The 20207-nt window shown below is 30.1% G+C and overlaps 1 protein-coding gene and 1 non-coding gene across 3 annotated transcripts in view; both read right to left on the reverse strand.

The window, feature by feature from the left end:
- Window positions 1-736: 736 nt before the first annotated feature.
- The window catches only part of LOC113372519 (proteoglycan Cow), a 198874-nt gene continuing 179403 nt past the window's right edge, over window positions 737-20207 (reverse strand). The window contains exons 5-10 of one of the 2 annotated variants that reach the window (XM_026612855.1): window positions 15961-16106; window positions 10633-10823; window positions 2794-3037; window positions 1474-1728; window positions 1266-1403; window positions 737-1155 (exon numbers count right to left, since the gene is read on the reverse strand). In XM_026612855.1, coding sequence (XP_026468640.1) covers window positions 1001-1155; window positions 1266-1403; window positions 1474-1728; window positions 2794-3037; window positions 10633-10823; window positions 15961-16106 — 1129 coding nt within the window. In that variant the 3' untranslated portion in view covers window positions 737-1000. The remainder of the gene's footprint in view (window positions 1156-1265; window positions 1404-1473; window positions 1729-2793; window positions 3038-10632; window positions 10824-15960; window positions 16107-20207) is intronic. The other variant, XM_026612856.1, reaches the window with a different exon arrangement.
- Window positions 12936-13008, reverse strand: Trnar-ccu. The gene has a single exon. It is a non-coding gene; the product is annotated as a tRNA-Arg (tRNA).

The raw sequence follows: 20207 nt of genomic DNA on the forward strand, positions 1-20207 counted from the left end.
TCGTGAATCATATGGCATAATATTCGAAATCTGTATCAAATATTATCACACAAACCTTAAGGTCAGTAAATAGACATTGACGGTAATTATGATTAACAAGATTGGAATATGGAATTTCATCTAAAGTTTAGGTTAATGAAGTCATTATTTATTTAGGTTAATAGAAAATATTATTGTTGAGCTTATTTTTATTTTGTTTGGTGAAAGTATTGTTAGTTGGATGTATGTAAATGCGAATATATTTCTCACAACGCATAATACCATTTTGGACACACAGCTTGTAATGCTTTAAATTGCTAAAATTATAAATAAAAAATGCTTAGGTAATACAATATTTCGAAAAGCGTTATTAAAATTAAGTACGATTTGAATACGAAAAACAAATTTATATTGTGAGCATCAAAATCTTTTGATTTACTGGCAGTTTAATTCAATAATCACGTTGATCAAATCATAATAAGTTGAAAATGCAAATGCTGGGATATAAAGAAAGCTGTGCGTTTAATATGCTTTTTAACATTAATAGAGACACATAGTAAATTAGTTGATTGAAATCAGTCTTGATTAAATTGCATACAGACACAAATAAATCTGGTGAATTAATCGAGAATAGACACTTTTAAGGCGTTGAGTATTTTACATTTATTTATAATATTATTTCGGTTTTCTGATAATGAAGAACGTTATTGTTTATTGCATTTTCGGTGCATAAATTTAAACATACCCTCGATCACTATTTTTATATTTTACTGTCTATCAAATTTTCCCTCATCGATAAGTTTTATAAAATTGAGAACTTTATTACAGTTTTACGATCAAATTTTATTAATCCGTATGCAATTAAACCAAGACTTTCATCTTTTCCCGAAGCCGTTGTGCGATTTATATAGAAAACAAAATTTTTAAATGAAAACATATGATCACAAATATTCACATATTTCTCAACTTTTCAGTAAACGAATTTTATAAATTCAATTTATTATTAAAACCAATGAATGAATTAAAAGTCAAGCGGCTGATCTGCGCTGCCCTCTGATCCTTCGGCGTCGTCACCATCGTCCTCGTCGTCGTCCTCGTTGAGGGACTCGTCGACCAGAGGCGCCGACGAAGAACTTGCTTTGTTCAAAACGGCCTCTGTGGAATCGGTCTTACGTTCTAATGAGTGTAATAAGAGAAATATATGGTAATATGGAAATAAACACAGATCTATGAATTAACATGCTTTTTTAATACACCTACAACGAATTTAATCTTCAAAAACTCACCACAATCTGGTTTTCCCCGTGTGCGCGTGTTCGCAAACTCTACGCCGTGTTTGTCGACGCACCAGCACAGGCCCACCGACGAATGGCATTGTGTGCTCTTATAAAAGCCTTGTTCATCGCAATCGGGTGAATATGCACCTAAAAAAAATATTTTCGTATAATCATAATTAAGCCAATTATCTATTACTAAATTATCTATTATTTTTACCCAACATCTCTGCCACAGCTCGCCTTTTGACGGCAGCGCAAGGTCTATCAGCCCTCTCGAAACATCTGCACCACTCGGAGGGGCTCACATTGCCCCCTTCACCAGAGCATCTCTCTAAGAAGGGTCTGATGCAACGTTCGCTGCGATCATGCTCCAGGTCGTATAATTCTTGAACTGATAATATAGAATCGCCATCCAGATCCAAATGACCGAACATCCATCTTGCTTCGGATTTACAACCGCTTGGGAATCGAGCTGGGAAAAAAAGAATAGAAATAATAGAAATAGAAATATGTGCCACCTGAAAAATTATTTATTCATTATATTCATTGAACTTGAACGATCCCTCAGATGAAAAACCAGAACAAATCTTTTTATAAAAGTAGAGATATGCTATTATTAGTATAAATTTTGAAGTAAAAAATATTGACAATAATTCCATTTTCAGTCTATACAAGACAATTATTAAACCAATATGGTCCTATGGCCTACAACTATGGGGTGCGGCCAGTAAATCGAACATAACTATTTTAAAAAGGTTCCAAAATAAAGAAAGAAATGCTCCAAAATACGGTCCCAATTGGTTGATACATCAAGATCTCAGAATTCCAACTATAGAAGAAGAAATTATTTCTTTACTGCTCCAGATACAAAGCTCGTCTAAGTTGTCATCCAAACGAATTAGCGTGTGATCTGCTTAAGCCTTTACCACCAACGCGTCTCAAAAAAAGTATCTCCAATGATTTACTACAAAATATCATTTTCAGAAGGTGCTATCGCTGGATAGCGATCCATCTCACGCAGTCAAATAATATATATCTGTAATAATATATAGCTGAATGTACTGTGGACAGTTTGCTATGAAAAATAAACCAAAAAAAAAATCCATCTCAAATTGTATATGGTCACGGTACCATTGCAGATATTTAGATTTTGTTTACACTTGTTAACATTACTACAATAAATCCGAAATCTCAGGTAGATTTATATATATATATCTACAAAGTTGCTACCATTATTTTTTATTATATTGATGTTGTAACGATGTGCCCGATGCTTGGTATGTTAAAATCGACCAATCTGACTGAAGTGCAATTAAAATGAAAAATTTGCTAATAAAACTTATGTTTATATACTTTTAAGTGAAAAGACTGTTATAGCTTTCATCTATACCCCACCTTACCCTGCAGTAAGTTAAAACAATAAAAAAGTTACTTTGATTACAGACTTGAGATTAGGCTTTCAAAATGTTTTGAAAACGACATTTGTGAGAAAAATAAATAAAATGCAGAGTATTTACCGATATTATATTGTAATTACCTTTTGATTTATTATGGGTTCGTCGTTTCTTAGAATCAGCCATGACCACCGAGAACCAATCCAAGAGTCTATTGCCCATCGACTGAAGAGCAGAGGCGGAACAGACAACTCCATTATTTCCGTTGGGATTCGTGTTTGAATTTCCGTTAGTGAGAATTTGATTTCTGTTAGTTTTCAAGTCAAGAGTGGCATCGTTAAAGCCACGCTGCCTATCCTTGTCTTCAGAGAAAATCATGTTGTTATCCTAGAAATAAATGTCTTAATTAGATGTCAAGTACTTGAGGAGTTGAGAGCAAGAAGATTGCAACTTGCAATTTTCAAGTGACTAACGGTCTTGCATTTGGCTGTAAAAATGCATTTTAAATTGAAACATAACACAAAAGGTAAATTTCCCATATTTCTAAATAAATGCAGAAATACTATTAATTATTTCTGCACAATGATATTGGAAAGCCAGCAGGTAACGTGAGAAAGAACAAGAAATTAGATTCGAAAATAAATTTAAACTATGAAGATACTTATAATATTTTGGAAAGCATGCGCAGATGCGCCAAAAACAAGAAAATTTGAATATAAAAACTAGTTTTTAAAATTCGCTTATGCAAATTGCCAACAGCGCCTTTTCCTTTGACTTATAATAAAGTTGAGCTTTTCAGCTTTCCACATGATTTAAGTAAAGTTTATTTTCGTATGCATGTATTCTTAATGGCGTGTGATAAAAATCAACCTTGAAACAATATTTTTATAAAGTGTATAGGCAAAAGGATTTTACAACACGTAACTTAGTAATCTAATATTCTCAACCTTTGATTTTATCAGTTATTTATGATTTATATAACCTACAGTTCACATTCGATTAGCAAACATAGCGAATGTAAAAAGCTAATTTTAATAATGATTTTATGTACGATTTTATCAACAAAGAAATTAATAAATTATAAGAAGAATTAAAAAAATAATTTCAGCTTTTTGATAGTACTTGTATCATTTGTACGACTTACAGCTTACATGTGGCTGGAGTAATAAGAACCACCTGAATTTTTACACTGACAAATAAATAAAATAAGTTGAAAAGGCAATTTTACAAAAATTTAATTAAGTTAATAGTTATTCCAGCTCTGACGATGAAAGCTCCTGACGAAGTTGCTTACGATGGTTATATGGAGTGTGATCTTTGTATAAGATATACCAATGAAATTTGCATTTTAAGTAGAAGTTGTATATATATTTATCAAACTAAAGTATTTATATATAGTAAAACATTCACCAAAATTCTTCAAAAATTATTAAGGGAAACAACACAATAAGCCAAAAAGTTAAATATTGTTTTAAAATTATTTTCCTTTACATAGCATGTGGAGATCCATCCCCTTACCACAATTAGTTGCAATACAATGAGCTATTAAATAGATACATTTACCAAATATACGACCCAAACTTCTTATCGATAATAATTCGTAGTATTATATATGGAAAGTTCTATTGGACTGAATGGGCTTAAAGTTTCTCAACGCGATAATGGAATATTCAAAAGAGAATTAATAGTTATGACTTCGATGTAACTTCGGAATAACTTGCGTTATTGTTGCTGACTTCTGCAAAACTTAGAATTAAGGTTCCGACAAAATACGAAATAAAATAATGAGCCGCCAACTAATTATATTAATAAATAGCTTTTGGAATGATTTTGCAACAAACTTTAAGTGAAGTAATAATAATGGTAATGAAAACAATATTAATCCAGAAGCGTATAATGAAGGGTGAATTAAAGTTTCAATAAATAAAACGAGCATTATGTTTGAAATTAATTGAAATTGAAATTAATTACGTGAAGTCAAAAAGATAAAAGGGATCTAGTAAAATCTGACCAAAAATAAACTATATTCTCGTTTTTTTTTAAAACATATTTTACTCAATTTGAATAAGTTCGAACCAGTGGCGTACCTAGAACTTTTGCCGCCCGGGGCGGTCTCCAGATTGCCGCCCTTTCAATTATAAGTCAGTCAAATAGTAGTTTTCTTAAATTAATACAAATAAACTAGTGGTGCATGGCATCGTGCCTTAAGGCAAATTGCTGACACTTCCCGTACCGAAACATAAAATTTTTAAAAAAGATTAAAAATTTTTTGAAATCTGAAAAAAATATATTTTTGATAATTTCGAAAATTTTGTAAAAAATGGCTTTTTTTGAAATTTTTTTTTTATGTTTTGAATTTTTTTGAAAATTTGTAAAAGTTTATATGATTACTTTGAAGTGATTTATCAATATTTTGAAAATTTTGAAAATTTTGAAAATTTGTAACTTTTTCTCAAATCAATCGCGCTGCGCAGCTGTTTTGGAGACGAAATATCGAAGCGAAACGGCTAGACATTGATACGGAACCCATAGAAATGTAAATTAATGTTCTTATTATTAAAATCTCTAGAAAATATCAGATAATTTGACGTGGATATGTCTAATGATCATTTTGGACCGCCAAATATGTCATTTTTTTACTTTTTCTTATTGATTCTCCGTAATCGCTAGACCTCTTCTAGACCTGTCATCCCAAAAACAGTTCTTTGTTTAGTCAATACAAATAAAATGTTTTTTGAATTACTTAAAACGGACGCTTCGTTCTCTCAAGAACTAAATTACAATTTTTGGCTTTCTTGCCCCGTATCTTTGAAACGGCTGGACCCGTTTTGCCAAAAACTAATTAGCACGTTTTTGTAACACACATCCATTTTTTGTAAGATATGCCAAAATTCAGAAATCTCTGAAACGTTAATTTATATAAACATTTTCACTTTCGACATTTTTGCGATTACTATATATAACTTACCCTACGAAAGTTAAAAAATTATTAAGTTATTTAATCAATATTAATTAATACACAGAGTAATTTTTAACTTCCCGTAGGGTAAGTTATTGTAATGGGCCGAAAATCGGAATTGAAAATTTTTACATTTCTCGACGTTTTGAAGGTTTCTGAACGTTTTGGCATACCTCAGAAAAAATGGATGTGTGTGTGTGTGTGTGTGTGTGTGTGTGTGTGAGTGTGTATGTATGTATGGATACAAATTTTCGCCCACGTTTTCGGGCGTACGGATCAACCGATTTGAATGGTTTAAAAAACATTCGATTCCTATTAATAAGGAGAAGAGCTGATTAGTTTTTGGCAAAGACAGTTTCAGCAGTTACGGAGATAAGGAGCAAAGAGTGCAGAAAATAGAAATCGAGTTTTTGAGAGAACGGAGCATCCGATTTCAATGATCTAAAAAACATTCAATTAGTAATGATTGGGAGAAGGGGTTATTAGTTTTTCGCAAAGGCAGGCCCAGCCATTACGGAGATACAGAGCTAAATGTACAAAAAATGGCAGTTTTTGAGAGAACTAAGCGTCCGATTCAATTGATTCAAAGAACTTTCTGCTTGTCTTAACAAAATAATTGATTTTGGAAAAAAAAAATTTTGTACAATTTTTTTTTTTTTTTTTTTAATTTTTTGTATATCGAAAATAATTCAGATTTTATTTTTAATTCTGACTATAGTTCTAATATACTTTAAACAAATAATTTCAACTCTGCAATTCAGTTTATATAATTCTTATAAATATTAGACAATGTTACAATATTTATAATAATCTATTTGAAAACATTCAATATTCCTCGAACATTACGTTACGGTACGGGAAGTTCCAGCAATTTGCCTTAAGGCACGATGCCACCCACCCCACTAGTTTTCAGACATATTTATATGCACTCGTCAACATATTTATATAATGCCCTAAGGTTTTGCAGACCTAGCAGACCCCGCCTTCCACCAGCCCTGATTTTCAAAAGAAAAATTGATGATTTAAAAAAATATTGATAAATCACTTCAAAGTAATCATATAAACTTTTTAAAAGAAATGACATTTATGAGCTGATATAAAAAAATAGAAAAAATCGCTAACAAAATCGTAAAGATGCTTATACGAATTCAACGAATTTTAATGAATACAATAAAATAAAATTATTAACCTGTTCTTAAATTAGAATTCAAAATTTACACTAATATACATTTATATACACCGAGGAATAAAATTCTAAATCATATGGTTAATCATAATTTATATAAATCAAATATTGTCAATAATAACAATCATAATGATCATTTATAATTCAAGAAAGAAAACTAGTTGGTACTGGTATTTTGCCTTGAGGCAAGTTACATGGACTTCCCGAAATGTGTAAATAATCGACTTAATCAATAAAAAATAAATTAATTTATGAGTGATTAAAAGTATTCCGAGTGGATTTATTACATATCATTGCAAACGAACGAACGAACACGTTAACTCGGAGTATTTTCTACGAGCAAATTTTCAAAAATCAATAATTTTAATTAATCAATAATTATAATTGAACCAGTTTCCGCAGGACTTTAATGGTTTACTATGTTCAAGACCAAGTACACTATCGTTATACCAACTAAATCATCTAATTTTATTTTTAACAAACATCAAAAAAACATTTTCTCTAACCTTGATAAATTTTATATCTTTCAAACAGTTTTTAATTTTTTTAAATCGGTTCGGTAGTATGAGCTTAAATGTGGACGAAAGGCTTAACACTTCTTTCCAAATTACAAAGAAACGGCTCGGCCGATCGTCGCACAAAACTGAGAAACGATATGCCTTATCGAGATATATCAAATGGCTTTTAAATTTCTGAAATCGGTTCAGGCGTTTTTAAAAAAACGTCGATCAAAGGTCTAATTTTGAAAAATGCTAATAAAAAAAAACATACTAATTTTTACAAACTTTGACGAATTTTTAAAGCTAAACCAGTTGTCGTAGGACCGTAATATTTTAGTATGATCTAGATTCTAGATCATACTAAAATATTACGGAAGATACCATAGTCTTCTAGATTCTAGAAGACTATGGTATCTATAGTCAAAAAATTAATCATAAAAATCGTAGAATTTTTTTTTTCAAAAACTTTATTAAGAAAACGGCCTGGTCGATCTCTACCAAAAACTAATCAGCACGAGTCCCAACTAATATCTTTCGAACGGTTTTTGAATTTTCAAAATCAATTCAGAATTGCAGGCTAAAACGTAGACGAAAAATTTTTCACTTTTCTGCGATTTATAAAGAAACAGCTTGGCCGATCGTCGCACAAAACTGACAAATAATAGTCCTCATCGAGATACATCGAGTGGCTTTTAAATTTTTAGCCGTTTTTGCCGTTTTTGAGAAAACGACGATTTACGACAAAAAATCTGTTCATATACACACACTTACTTTTTCCAAATTTGGGCTCATTCGATTCAGAATGGCTTGAAACGTCGAGAAAACATAAAATTAGCGATTCGGATTTTTTGATGAAAACATAAACTTCTCCTTGTGGAAGTTAACTAGTGGTGTATGGCATTGTAAGTTAAGGCAAATTGCTGGAACTTCCCGTACTGTAATGATATATTCGAGGAAAATTAAATGTTTTCAAATATATAATTATAAATACTGTAACTTATATATGTTTACAGAAAAGTAAATAAACAAAACTCAATCAAGCAAATTTGAAATAAAGGGCATTGTCTAATATTTATAAGAAATATATAAACTGAATTACAAAGTTAAAATTATTTATTTCAAGTATATAAGTGAGCATTTGAACTTTAGGTAGAATTCAAATTAAAATCCATCTAGAAAGCTTTTTGAATCATTCAAATCGGATGCTTAGTTCTCTCAAAAACAGATATTTTTTGCACATTTTGCTTGATATCTCCAAAACGATTGGATCTGCCTTCGCCAAAAACTAATCACCACTTCTCCTCATCATTACAAATTGAAGTTTTTTGCATCAATCAAATCGGATGTTTCATTCTCTAAAAACTGGATTTCTATTTTCTGTACCATCAAATCGGTTGATCGGAGCGCCCGTAAACGTGAACTAAAAAATGCGGACACACAAAACACACACACTTCCATTTTTTCTGAGGTATGCCAAAATGTTCAGAAAACTTCAAAACGTGAAGAAATGTAAAAAATTTTATTTTCGATTTTCGGTCCATTACTATAACTTACCCTATGGAAGTTGATAAATATGAAATGAATAAGTTGCTTTTTACAACTATGTATAAATAAACTAAAAAATGCCGCCCCAAAATAAGTGCCGCCCGGGGCGGACCGCCCCCACCGCCCCCCCCTAGGTACGCCACTGGTTCGAACCATGGACTACTAATAGGAAAGAAGTTTAATTTGGAAATATCTGGTTTTAAAAATATGTTAATTGAGAATTAATACAAAAAATAAAAAAAATGGATTTGAAATATATGCATTTTTTCAAATATCGGAACAGTACGCTTTTACAAAAGTTTTTCGAAAATTTATCTCTATCATTTCTGGTTTGTTTGATGTGGATTGCTTTACCTCTATGAAAATGACTATTTTTAAGAAATCCTTGTATTAAGTGCCAAATTTAACTATATAATATGAACAAGATTCAAATACACCTACTCCTAGTCAAAACTATGATAAGATAATATAAAATATGATAGATAATAAAAATAAGTTTCTAAAATATTAGCTTATAAATATATTAAAAGTGAATTATCGAATAATACATTTTGTCATAGAAAGCAGATGCAACTGTATTTTATACTTCCAGACAAATAAATACCAACGCATTTTATTTGAAAATAGATACTTTTAGTCAGATTGACGTTTTGTTTTGTAAAATCTATATTTTTAGATTGAAAATATTATTCAACATATCCATGATTTGAGATGATTTCTAAAACGATTTCAAAACATATTTTTTCCTATCACACTATAGTGTATAAGTATACATTAAAAAAAATTATTGAAATTTAAAAAAAATGGCATATGAATTTAAAATTACTTCTATACCAAACTGTATTGGAGTGCTTAAAATCAACCTGAGAAATAATATATCTAAAGCCATGCGCAAAAACCATTACAGCAATTTTCAACTCGTCTTGAAATGCTACAAAAAAACTTGTATACAATGATATAAAAATCAGAACTGTATATGGAACAAAACAGGAACGAGTCCGGAAATACAAAAATAACTTGGAAAATCATCGAAATCATAGATAGACGATATCTTACGATATAAATAAGGCAAACAAAGAAATAATGGCCATTGGGCAGTGGTAGTGAAACAATATTAAGTGTTAGACACTATTTTGATATTTGCAAAAAAAATATATTTCTAATTGATGAAATACAAAAAGAGGAAGGAGATTTTGATCACCAAACTCTGACACATATGAATAAAGACTTAAAAATAATGATAAAAAAATTAACGCACTAGTTTATAAGTAATGCAAGTACAATTAGAATTAAATTTAGAATCTTAGGTATATCATGGATATATCTAATATACGTGTATAGTGTATGCATAAAAGGAATGGTCGTTGACCAGTGGGTTGTCCTATCGTAACAAATACCAGCTATATAATGTATGTTGGCTAAAAATTAGCCGTTGAGAAAAGTAGAGTAGAAGTTTATTTATAAGTTAAATGACTTAAGTTTGTTGCTGTGATCGAAGGTATTGAAAATATGTTAACTCTTTATTTATTAGCTATGAGTGTGTTTACCATAGAATTGACTCTCCTGTACGAACTAGCAAGACCCCCAAGTATGTGTTACACAAGTTTTTCCAAACAAATAAGTGATCAATAAAAAAATTAGAAAATGAAGAAAAATCTGAAGAACTAAATGTTACAACAACAGAATAAAATTCTCAATAAATTAACTCAGAGTGGTAAATCTAGAAGCGTTGGTTGATACACTCGATGTACTCTATAATTTAAAAAATATGATTTTTTTAAATTATCCTTACCTTGTTATATTTGGTGTATTTGATATATTTGTAGTGTTTGTTTTCAAATTTGAAATCCTCAGGTGTGAACGTATATTGAGCAGTTTTCTTCGAACGGGCATCTTTATCGATGGTGTTCTTGTACTTCGTCATAAAATTGTTGATGCGTTCCGCTTGGCGTTGCTTTTTGCGCAGATGAGCATCCGTTGTGTCTGAGAAAATACAATGTTACAAAACATGATATATTGATTTATCATTGAAAAGATTTGATACAATTTGGAAAGGTAATTGATACAATGAAATGGTACAATATTATCTGATAAGATTTTCATCTTGCCTCACCACTTAATAACTAAGTAAGATGAAATTATTTTCTTCGGGTGGCACGAAATATAAGAGAGCAATTCCACTGGCCACATTTAGGTTATACCGTTATGCAATTTTAGATAAGTTTAACATAAGATAGTTATTTGATTTCTTGAAATTGAAGCAAATTAATTCATTTTACAATAATTGTGAGTTAAAAGTAAAATCTTATCCAAAAATAAGCCTAATAATTTGATAGAAAAAATAATGCTAATAGCTAAAAATGAGTTACGTCTTAAGCATGTTTTCACACATTTTGTATTCATAAGAATATTTCATTTTAGCCATAATTACATATAGAATTTATAATTTTATGATTTAATTTTGATTATCAGAGCATCATAATGAAATCAATTCAAAACAAGTGTTGGGTTCTTTAAATATTGTATTTAGTAATTGCACTTATAGTTTTATTTTATTGCATACTTCTGTTAATTACATTAACTTTAATTAATAATTTCACTGGCAATAAATAGGAAATCCTAATTATATGAAAAAAAAATCTGTATTTTCAGCAAAACATGACATAATTTGTTTTATGTTAATTTTAAAATTAATGACGTAATGCCTAAGTTTAAATGTCTCTTACAAGATATATTAGAAGTAGATGCTAAAGCAAAGTTTTAATGAAATTTAATTTAATAAGATTTGCGTTCTTGGTTTGAGATTAAATTTAACTACATAGATTTTAATATAACAGGATTATGATATTAGAATATTCGAAAGCATGTGTACGTACATAACTTGTACATAAAGCAAATGCATTTTATGCACTATATTCAGAAGAACCGTTCCCAATTTTTTGAGTGAGAATGCCTAAAATAAGAATTATTATCTATTTTATTTAATGCATAATAGAAATATTATTTGTATGTACGTATCAAATGAATAAATAGTCTAAACTAGTTCGTGGCATTTTGCCTCAAGATTAGTTTCATAAACATCTCAATCAATAAGAGATTTAGGTTGAGATCAAAAATTTTTTAAAATGTGATGATAAAATTTTCAACGGTTTTATTTTTGAAATTAATTATGTTGCTTTTTATTAAGGTGATTTCTAATTGATATCAAAACTTAAATGAATTTTAAATATTCAGCCACTTTTCGTAGGCATGCAATATTTTAGAAAATCAATAGGTAGAACTTATCAAAATCATCAAAGAAAGGTTTAACACTCAATTAGGCAGAAACGGCCCAGCCGATCTTTCTCGTAAAGCTAAGTCCTCATCAAATTTTGTCAAATGGATTATAAGTTATTGAAATCCATTTCCAAGTTATTGAAATTCATTTTCAAGCCGTTTTCAAAAAAATATTTTCGAAAGCTGAATTACACCATCTCAAATTTACACACGTAGTTTTCCCAATTAGTGTCAAACGATTCAGAATGACTTTAAACGACGAGAAAACAAAATAAAATTTAAATAATTCTAAAGTGTCAAAGGATTCAGAATGATTTTAAACGACGAGAAAACATAAAATAATATTTAAATAATTCTAAAGTTAACGAGGAGAGAGGTAAAAAAATACGTTTTTTACGGATTTAGATTTTTTAAAAAGAATATAACTGATGCTTAAATTATAAACATAGCTATAAATAAATATTAAAAATAGTAATATGGTTTCTTTTTTAATATTGTAAGTCATCTAAACAAAGTTATACGAGCAATTTGACTTTGCTATGATGATATTTCAAAAAGCTATTAGTCTCTAATCATTAAATTATAATAAATAATATTATAAATTATTTAAATTTGTAAAACAATTAACACATCAAGAAGAGAATCGACAGTATATTAGAGAAGTTGTAATAAAAATCCAAACGGATGAAACGAATGAAATTTAATTTTTGTTTTCTAGCAACTGAATTAATATTTTATTATAATTTTAACAACAAATTAAATAATTTAAAGGCAAAATAGTTAAAATTACTTCAATTTAGAATAAAAAAAATATTTTCGTACCCCTGGTGGGACTCGAACCCACAGTCCCCGGCTTAGGAGGCCGATGCCTTATCCATTAGGCCACAGGGGCTATGAGAAGAGACGCACAAACAGACGTATGAATATGGAATCGGCGTAGTTTATTTCTTCTTGTTTCAAGCACTATATACGATTAAGTAATATAAATCTATATTTGAATTGACTAAATAACATAGCTATTATTTCGTGAATTTCTTTTTAAATTTAAAATAAGTCATTGGATCTGTTTGCCGCCTGGCTGTCCCATTTTTACCCAAACTTTTGGGTAAAAAGGAACGGATTACAAGTTTTAGAAAAATAGTAAAAAACACATTTTTATAATTAGGAAATAACTGGAAATTTTTTTGAACATAGTTCGACTGTTGACTGTTTGATTTGTGTTATGTGTTTTGATGTAATTTATTTGACTTAGTAAGTATAATTACTTAAAGCCAAACTGGACCTTTGTGCCCTGTCCAAACCCATTTTTTGAGATGCAATAAGTTTAGTACATCAAATATTAAACAACTTCAGTACCTTTATTCTAAACGATAATATAGGTACACGTTTCAACTATTTATAGTATATTTACTCTTGACAGAACATTACTCCTCATGTCTTTGTGAGCATGTGGCAAAAATGAGTGCGGTGCATGAAGTATACGGGTAAGGGCAAAATGCAATGCTATAATATTCATAAAACTGCTCCAGTGGAACGTGTACCTTATGCAAATACAAAATATATTGGACACTAGCAAACACAGAATCTTCAAATGGCAAAATATATGAAAGCAGTAAAGTACACTTTTACGATATTTGTCGGTCCATTTCGAATATTTTTATTGTCATCATTGCTCTGATAATATATATAAAATACATTCGATATTTGATGGACTATGTGGTGTAAGGCATCATGCTTTGAAATTAATTGCTGAAACTTCCCGTATCGAATTAAAACATTGGAAATATGAATTATTTTCGATATTCAAAACAAAAAAAAAATTGAAATATTTTTTCCAAAAACAATCGTTGCGTCTACACAAGCAGAAAGTTTTTTTGAATCATTCAAATCGAATGCTTTGTTGGGCGCCGAATAGCTCTTTTCTTCATCAACCAATTTCGTTAGATGTTATAGTAATATCATAATAATTTCAAATTAAACACAATATTTTTCATGAATACTTTTTATTTTTCCCGTTCATTAATACTCTGAGATGCTGTCGTCTATACGAAAATTACACAACTGAGCAACTTAAAATTCCATTTTGGCTTTATATAACCTTTTATTTAGAAGAGGGGCTTTACTCCTTTTAGGATATGATAAACTAAATTCATTTATATGTGTGAGTGCAAATTATGTGATTCACCGATCGAAATTCATAGGAATTAATGTGTCGTATGCAGAGAATCACGTACGCATTAAGAAAAAGTTCATGGATCCCATTTCTGATTATAATACTTTTGTTACTCGATATGACTTAATACAATGTAACAAGTTCTTGGGATGAATACAATGTTGAGAAACTGAGAATTGAATATATGCGTAGCTTATATTATAGTTAGTAATATATTAGTTATAGTTAAACCATTGGGTCACAACAGCTTATTTCTCTCAAAAACTGCAATTTTTTGCACATTTTGCTCCGTATCTCCGAAACGGCTGGACCTGTTTTTGCCACTTATTTCCAACATTACCAATTAAATGTTTATGGATTATTTTAATCGGATGCTCAGTTTTCTTAAAAACTCGATTTCCATTTTCTGTACTCTTTTTGCTCTGAAGCTTCAAACGATTGCACCAACTTTTGCCAAAAACTAATCAACACATCTCCCTATCAATAGGAATTGAATGCTTTCTGAACCATTCGGAAATTCCTGAAATCGGTTGACCCGTACGCCCGAAAACGTGGACGAAAAATTCATACACACATACACGCACACATCCATTTTTTCTAAGGTATGCCAAAATGTTCAGAAATATTTGAGAGGGAATATTCAGTTCTATAAAACATAGATTGAGAATATCACATCAATATTTTCTACATATGTTTAATTTTAATTAATTTAATAATATTTACTTGTTCATAAGTTAGAGTATGACACTATTAATTTAATTGAAAGTAACTAAGAATTAGGTGCATGTGGAATAAGATAGATTGATATTTATATAGAGTTGAAATCGCAATCAAATGCTCCTACCTTTGACCTAATTTTCCAAAACTTTATAAGAGAATTTAGGTTACCAAATATGTTCTCAAGTAAATCCTACAGATATTAGGAATGTCTTATTTTTTCTTTGTTGATAGAATGTAATAGATTCTAAAGACGATTCTACCGTAAAATAGATCAATGTTATGGCAAGGCTATGTTACGTGTATTTTACCTCATATAAAATGGTACTAAACACAAATGGTACTCATATGAAATAATAATAAATGTCAAAAAAATGTTTTCATAGCTGCATCTTTGTGATGTGGCATATTTACATATACAACAATATGTGAGTGAAGTTACATTTTATGTATAAAACGATGATCGCACAGTAATTACATAACATTTTGGCAGTATTTAGTACCATTTTGTATGAAAAGTGCTAAGTATTATGGCCTTGCCATAACATTGGTCTATTTTACGATTTTGCTGATTTAGAATCAGCTTCTCTAATGTTTTTCTAAGGAGGCTTGTTAAGTCGTTAAGAAAAGCTAAATTTTGACATAGAAAACCATCAATGTTTTACTGTAATTTTACGAAGAAACGTGATAATGTAATTATCATATTAAAAATCGCATAGTCATCATTTTTTTTTTAAATATCAAGTAAATTATATTACAAAAATTTTAGTTCTGAAAAAAATATGCATATATAGATGTGAATTGATATGAAATATTAAGTAAATTATATGTAACAAAATTCTATCTTTGCAAGTTTTTACCATCATATATAAATAAAGAATTAAACTTAAACACCCCGATACATATTAGCATTGTAACGGTCATGAATAATTCGAATTGAACATTCGGTCTTACCTTTGCAAGGACAAAATCCTTTGCATGCCACTTTGATTGCCGTCTGATGTATGCAATTGTGATAGTCCAAACGGCAAAGAGAACTATAGGTCCTATTGTCGGCCCCGCAAAGGAATGTAGGCGTCACCACCGGGCAAGGTTTGCAACTGTAATTAAACCATAATTGGATCAGAAAAACGATTATTTACCAAAATAAGACATTGGACTTATTTGCCAGCTTTTTGAGTAAAAAGGACCAAGTGACAAACAGCGAAAAAACACATTCCTACAATCAGGGCCGGTCCTGGGGTCCTCAGCGCCCGCATGAAAGATTTGTTCTAGCGCTTTTCATTTTGCTTTCATTTTTCATATTATGCAGTTTGCAACAAAAACAAAAGTTACAATACAATTTTTCGGAATAAACAAGCCGTTTTTTGAGCACTGACTCCCCATTTTCCATTTTCTCTATTATAATTAGTATATATTTCTTTAACAAGTTCCATTTTAACTAAATCAGCTTGCTATTTTTCATCAATAACGCTCAATAATTAATTTAAACTTTCGTAGGTTTGCTCTTACAGGATTGAACACTAAATATTTTCTTTTTCGATTCCATGTTAACTTCAAACGAAGAAAAAAATTTAAGAGTACATTAAACAATAAGCAGAACAATAATTTACAAATTTGCAAAGTTATTATTTGGTTAATTGTTTCTATTTATATCGCATTGCAAACTGAATATGCCTTTTATGACTCATAGTTAAGTTGGACTGTTTATTATAATCTATTAAGTATTCAGGATTTAATATTTAAAAAAATAAAAAATAATATATTATAAATTCCATTTCCGAACCACGTTTTGGCGCCCCCTAAGACGTGCGCCAACATTTTTTGCATGCATTGCATTCAAGGAAGTACCGGCCCTGCCTACAATTATGAATTAGCTGAGAGTTTTACTGAACATAGTCAGATAGTTGTTTATTTGATATATGGTATTTGTTGTAATATACTTGGTTTGGTTTTCACAATATAATTATTGCTCAAAGATAAAAGTCAAAATATGACTAAAAACCAGCAATGATAGCCTACTTAACTTGGTTTTTGTTAATAATTGGATGGATGTCTTTTTATTATATATACCCATATATGTAATATATAAAACAGTAAATGCACCAATTAGGTTCAGAATAATGAACTTGTCCATAACAAAAACATAACTTCTGATTATCTATATGCATTCCCAAGCACACAGAGCAAAATTCATGTATCCATATATGTATATAGATGATTTTTATCCACAAATAGTGCTATATATTTTTTCTGTTGATATTAAAAGCACCAGAACGGGAACGACAAAAACAAAATTGCACATTATTCTCCGTTACAATATCAAGACCATAAATACTGACTTTTTCGCCTCATACTATAAATACATAATATCTCTTTTCTAGCACATATTCAATTTCCACGCCCGTAACTCATAATTGTATGAAATAAAAAAAGTTCGACCTACTAAACTTCTCAAATCATAGAAAAATCATGTAACTAAAAATAGTGAAATTAGGTCATTCGAGCTTGTATTAGACATAATTGGTTATGAAAATTTTCGTTTGTTCCCTATTTTCACAGTAATGATTCCATTACTTCTGAAGTTTCGATCCAGCAAACTAATGAATTTATACCCCATGGCAGAATTCTCTCGGCAGATATAAAATGAATCATGAATTCAGGACATTGCGTAAGTCATTGAAGTGATACTATGATAGCATAAAGGGTACAATACAATGTCTGTCTCCCACATTATACGAATTCTATAGAATAAGAAATATTTCTTCTAGATGAAAGTTCAGGGCGACGAAATGAATAGCTTCCACTCGTGCCTAGTGGCGTCGTCACCCAGATATGGCAGCAAAGATAGATTTTATTCGACGATACGAATCAGTAGTACTCAAAAATTTTTTTGTTTTTTCTGATGACGAATTCTTAAAAAAATGGGAGTGTCAAAATTGGTTTAGTCAAAAAAAAATCTGGTGATTTTTGACTCGAAGATGAAAAACGCTTTGGTCGTCCAGTTGAAGCTGATTAAAAAGAAATTGTCTACTTTGAACTTTTATTACCAATCGAATGGGGAATTCTGATGTCTTCAAATACTAACAAAATTAAGCAATGCAGTTGAATAAAAGTTGCCTAACTTGGCAAATCGAAACGGTGATTCGATTCGGTGAACGGTGATTTAACCACTTACCACTTACTTCAGGGTAAACAATTTAATAATTATAATGGTCTGAAATTGTACCTAATTCAGTTTTTATCTAATAAAAACCAGAAGTTTCATGAAAGTGAGATGATGATTCTGCTTGAAACATGACAAAAAGTAATTGTTCAAAATGAACAATAAAATAAAACAATTTTTCTAAAAGCTTCATAAAATTCCACGAACACCTACAATATACAAAAACGTCAAACGTGAATCACACGACTAACAATTGTTACGAAAATAACAACCTGTTTACATTATTATGCTTTATTTTCAAAATATTCCACCTTCCTTTTCAACTTGACAGCAACATATAAATATTAATATGCGCATATAAAGGTATAAAATAAATTTTCCCTCTTTGTGCCATAATTAAGCCTCTGGGCGAGCAGCCTCTCTCAGACGGAATTATTCGGAATCCGTTCTTCTCGTATGATGTTGGAAAGTTAATTCATACGACAAATTCTCGAAATCTTCCCCTGGCTTACATTACACGTGTATCGTACCTTCTTTTCGCCAAAAGTTATTATTCAAATGTAACTGCTATAAAATACCTGGCACGGTGGAAAATGATAATATATATTTATGGAAGGATAGAGGACAGATGAATTATGAAAAAAATCTGAATATTTTATCACTGGGTTTTTGAACATTTTGCAATTTTTAAATATTGATAATATTAAGAAATTAAATGTTTGTCACAGTAGATGTATTGCTGCATGATCAAACAGATTTCATATATTTATTTTAACATGGTCGACATGAAAGTCATAAATATTTTTCCAATAGACATGTCGCAGATTTAATTTTAAGGCAATTAAAATTTTTACTATCTTATTTTTTATCTAATCATACCGGCAATTAATTCAGTTTTTCAGAGAGCAACATGAAACATAGTAATTAACTATAAATGATTATCCAGGTAAATTGTGTGTGTGTATCTCCTCGATAATTTATCGCATAAACGTTATAAACGATCGTAAAACAGTTAAATAAATATCAAAACAAACATTATTTTTGTGACATGCAATTAGTTTGTCTGTGAACAGAATCATTATTTCGTGTGAGTGGATTTTTTCAAATTGCAGTCTCGCGTATCAGTAATTGGTTGTTTGTTCAGAGTGGCAACATCGCGCTTTTTGTGTAAATACGGTAGAATTGATTTAGTGTGGAATCTGAGCGGCTAAAGATCGAAAATTTGCATTTATATTGCATATTTGGTTTATTCATATTTAGTTAAACTCTATAGCAAACTTTTTTTGTATGCTATTGGTCATAATTGTAAATATTAAATGCGGTTACCGTCAGACTACAGTTGCCGGGGCCAGTCAGCTCGGGCTCAAATCAAGTTTGGCCTTTGAAGTTTTTGAGTGATATCGGTCTAATTAATCAACAAATCTATTCAATTAATTTTCAAAGGCACGGCAAAGGCTAATTGAAATTATAAATATGAATTCTGTGAATAATTTCATAAGGTTGAATTAAATTTTGCAAAATTTTAGATAGAACAATTGAAAGAAAATATCGAACAACCAATCATGATATTTAACGAAAAATATACTATATAAAACTCTTCGGTACTTTTTTCTGCAGAAATCGAGCAGCAACTTTTATTTTTTCTATGCACTTCACGAATGCTTCATTGAATCGTTACTGAAAAGTTCAACTTGAAATGAACTTTAATTGTATCTTTTAGCATTCAATTTTTGTTGACCAAGTTTTATGCATGAAGAAGTTTATACATCTTGGCTAAAGATGAAACGCGACTTTTTTCGAAATGAAATAGAGAAACTACAAAGTACATAATTAAAATGATTTAACAACATCCTTTTTAAACTTTTCCGGCGAGGATTCACTTATTCCTAACTTTTGGAAAGTTAATTCGACATGTATCGATGCAACAATTCCGGTTCCAGGTACCCAACTAGTTAAGAAAGTTTAGGGAAGAATTCTAAATACTAGAAAGTTTTTAGTTTGTAATATACGACAGATAATAAAACTGAATAATTTG

This window comes from Ctenocephalides felis, unplaced genomic scaffold (assembly GCF_003426905.1).
Source record: "Ctenocephalides felis isolate EL2017-DRISC unplaced genomic scaffold, ASM342690v1 CF-g0.4_SCAFFOLD_01604, whole genome shotgun sequence".
NCBI lineage: Eukaryota > Metazoa > Arthropoda > Insecta > Siphonaptera > Pulicidae > Ctenocephalides > Ctenocephalides felis.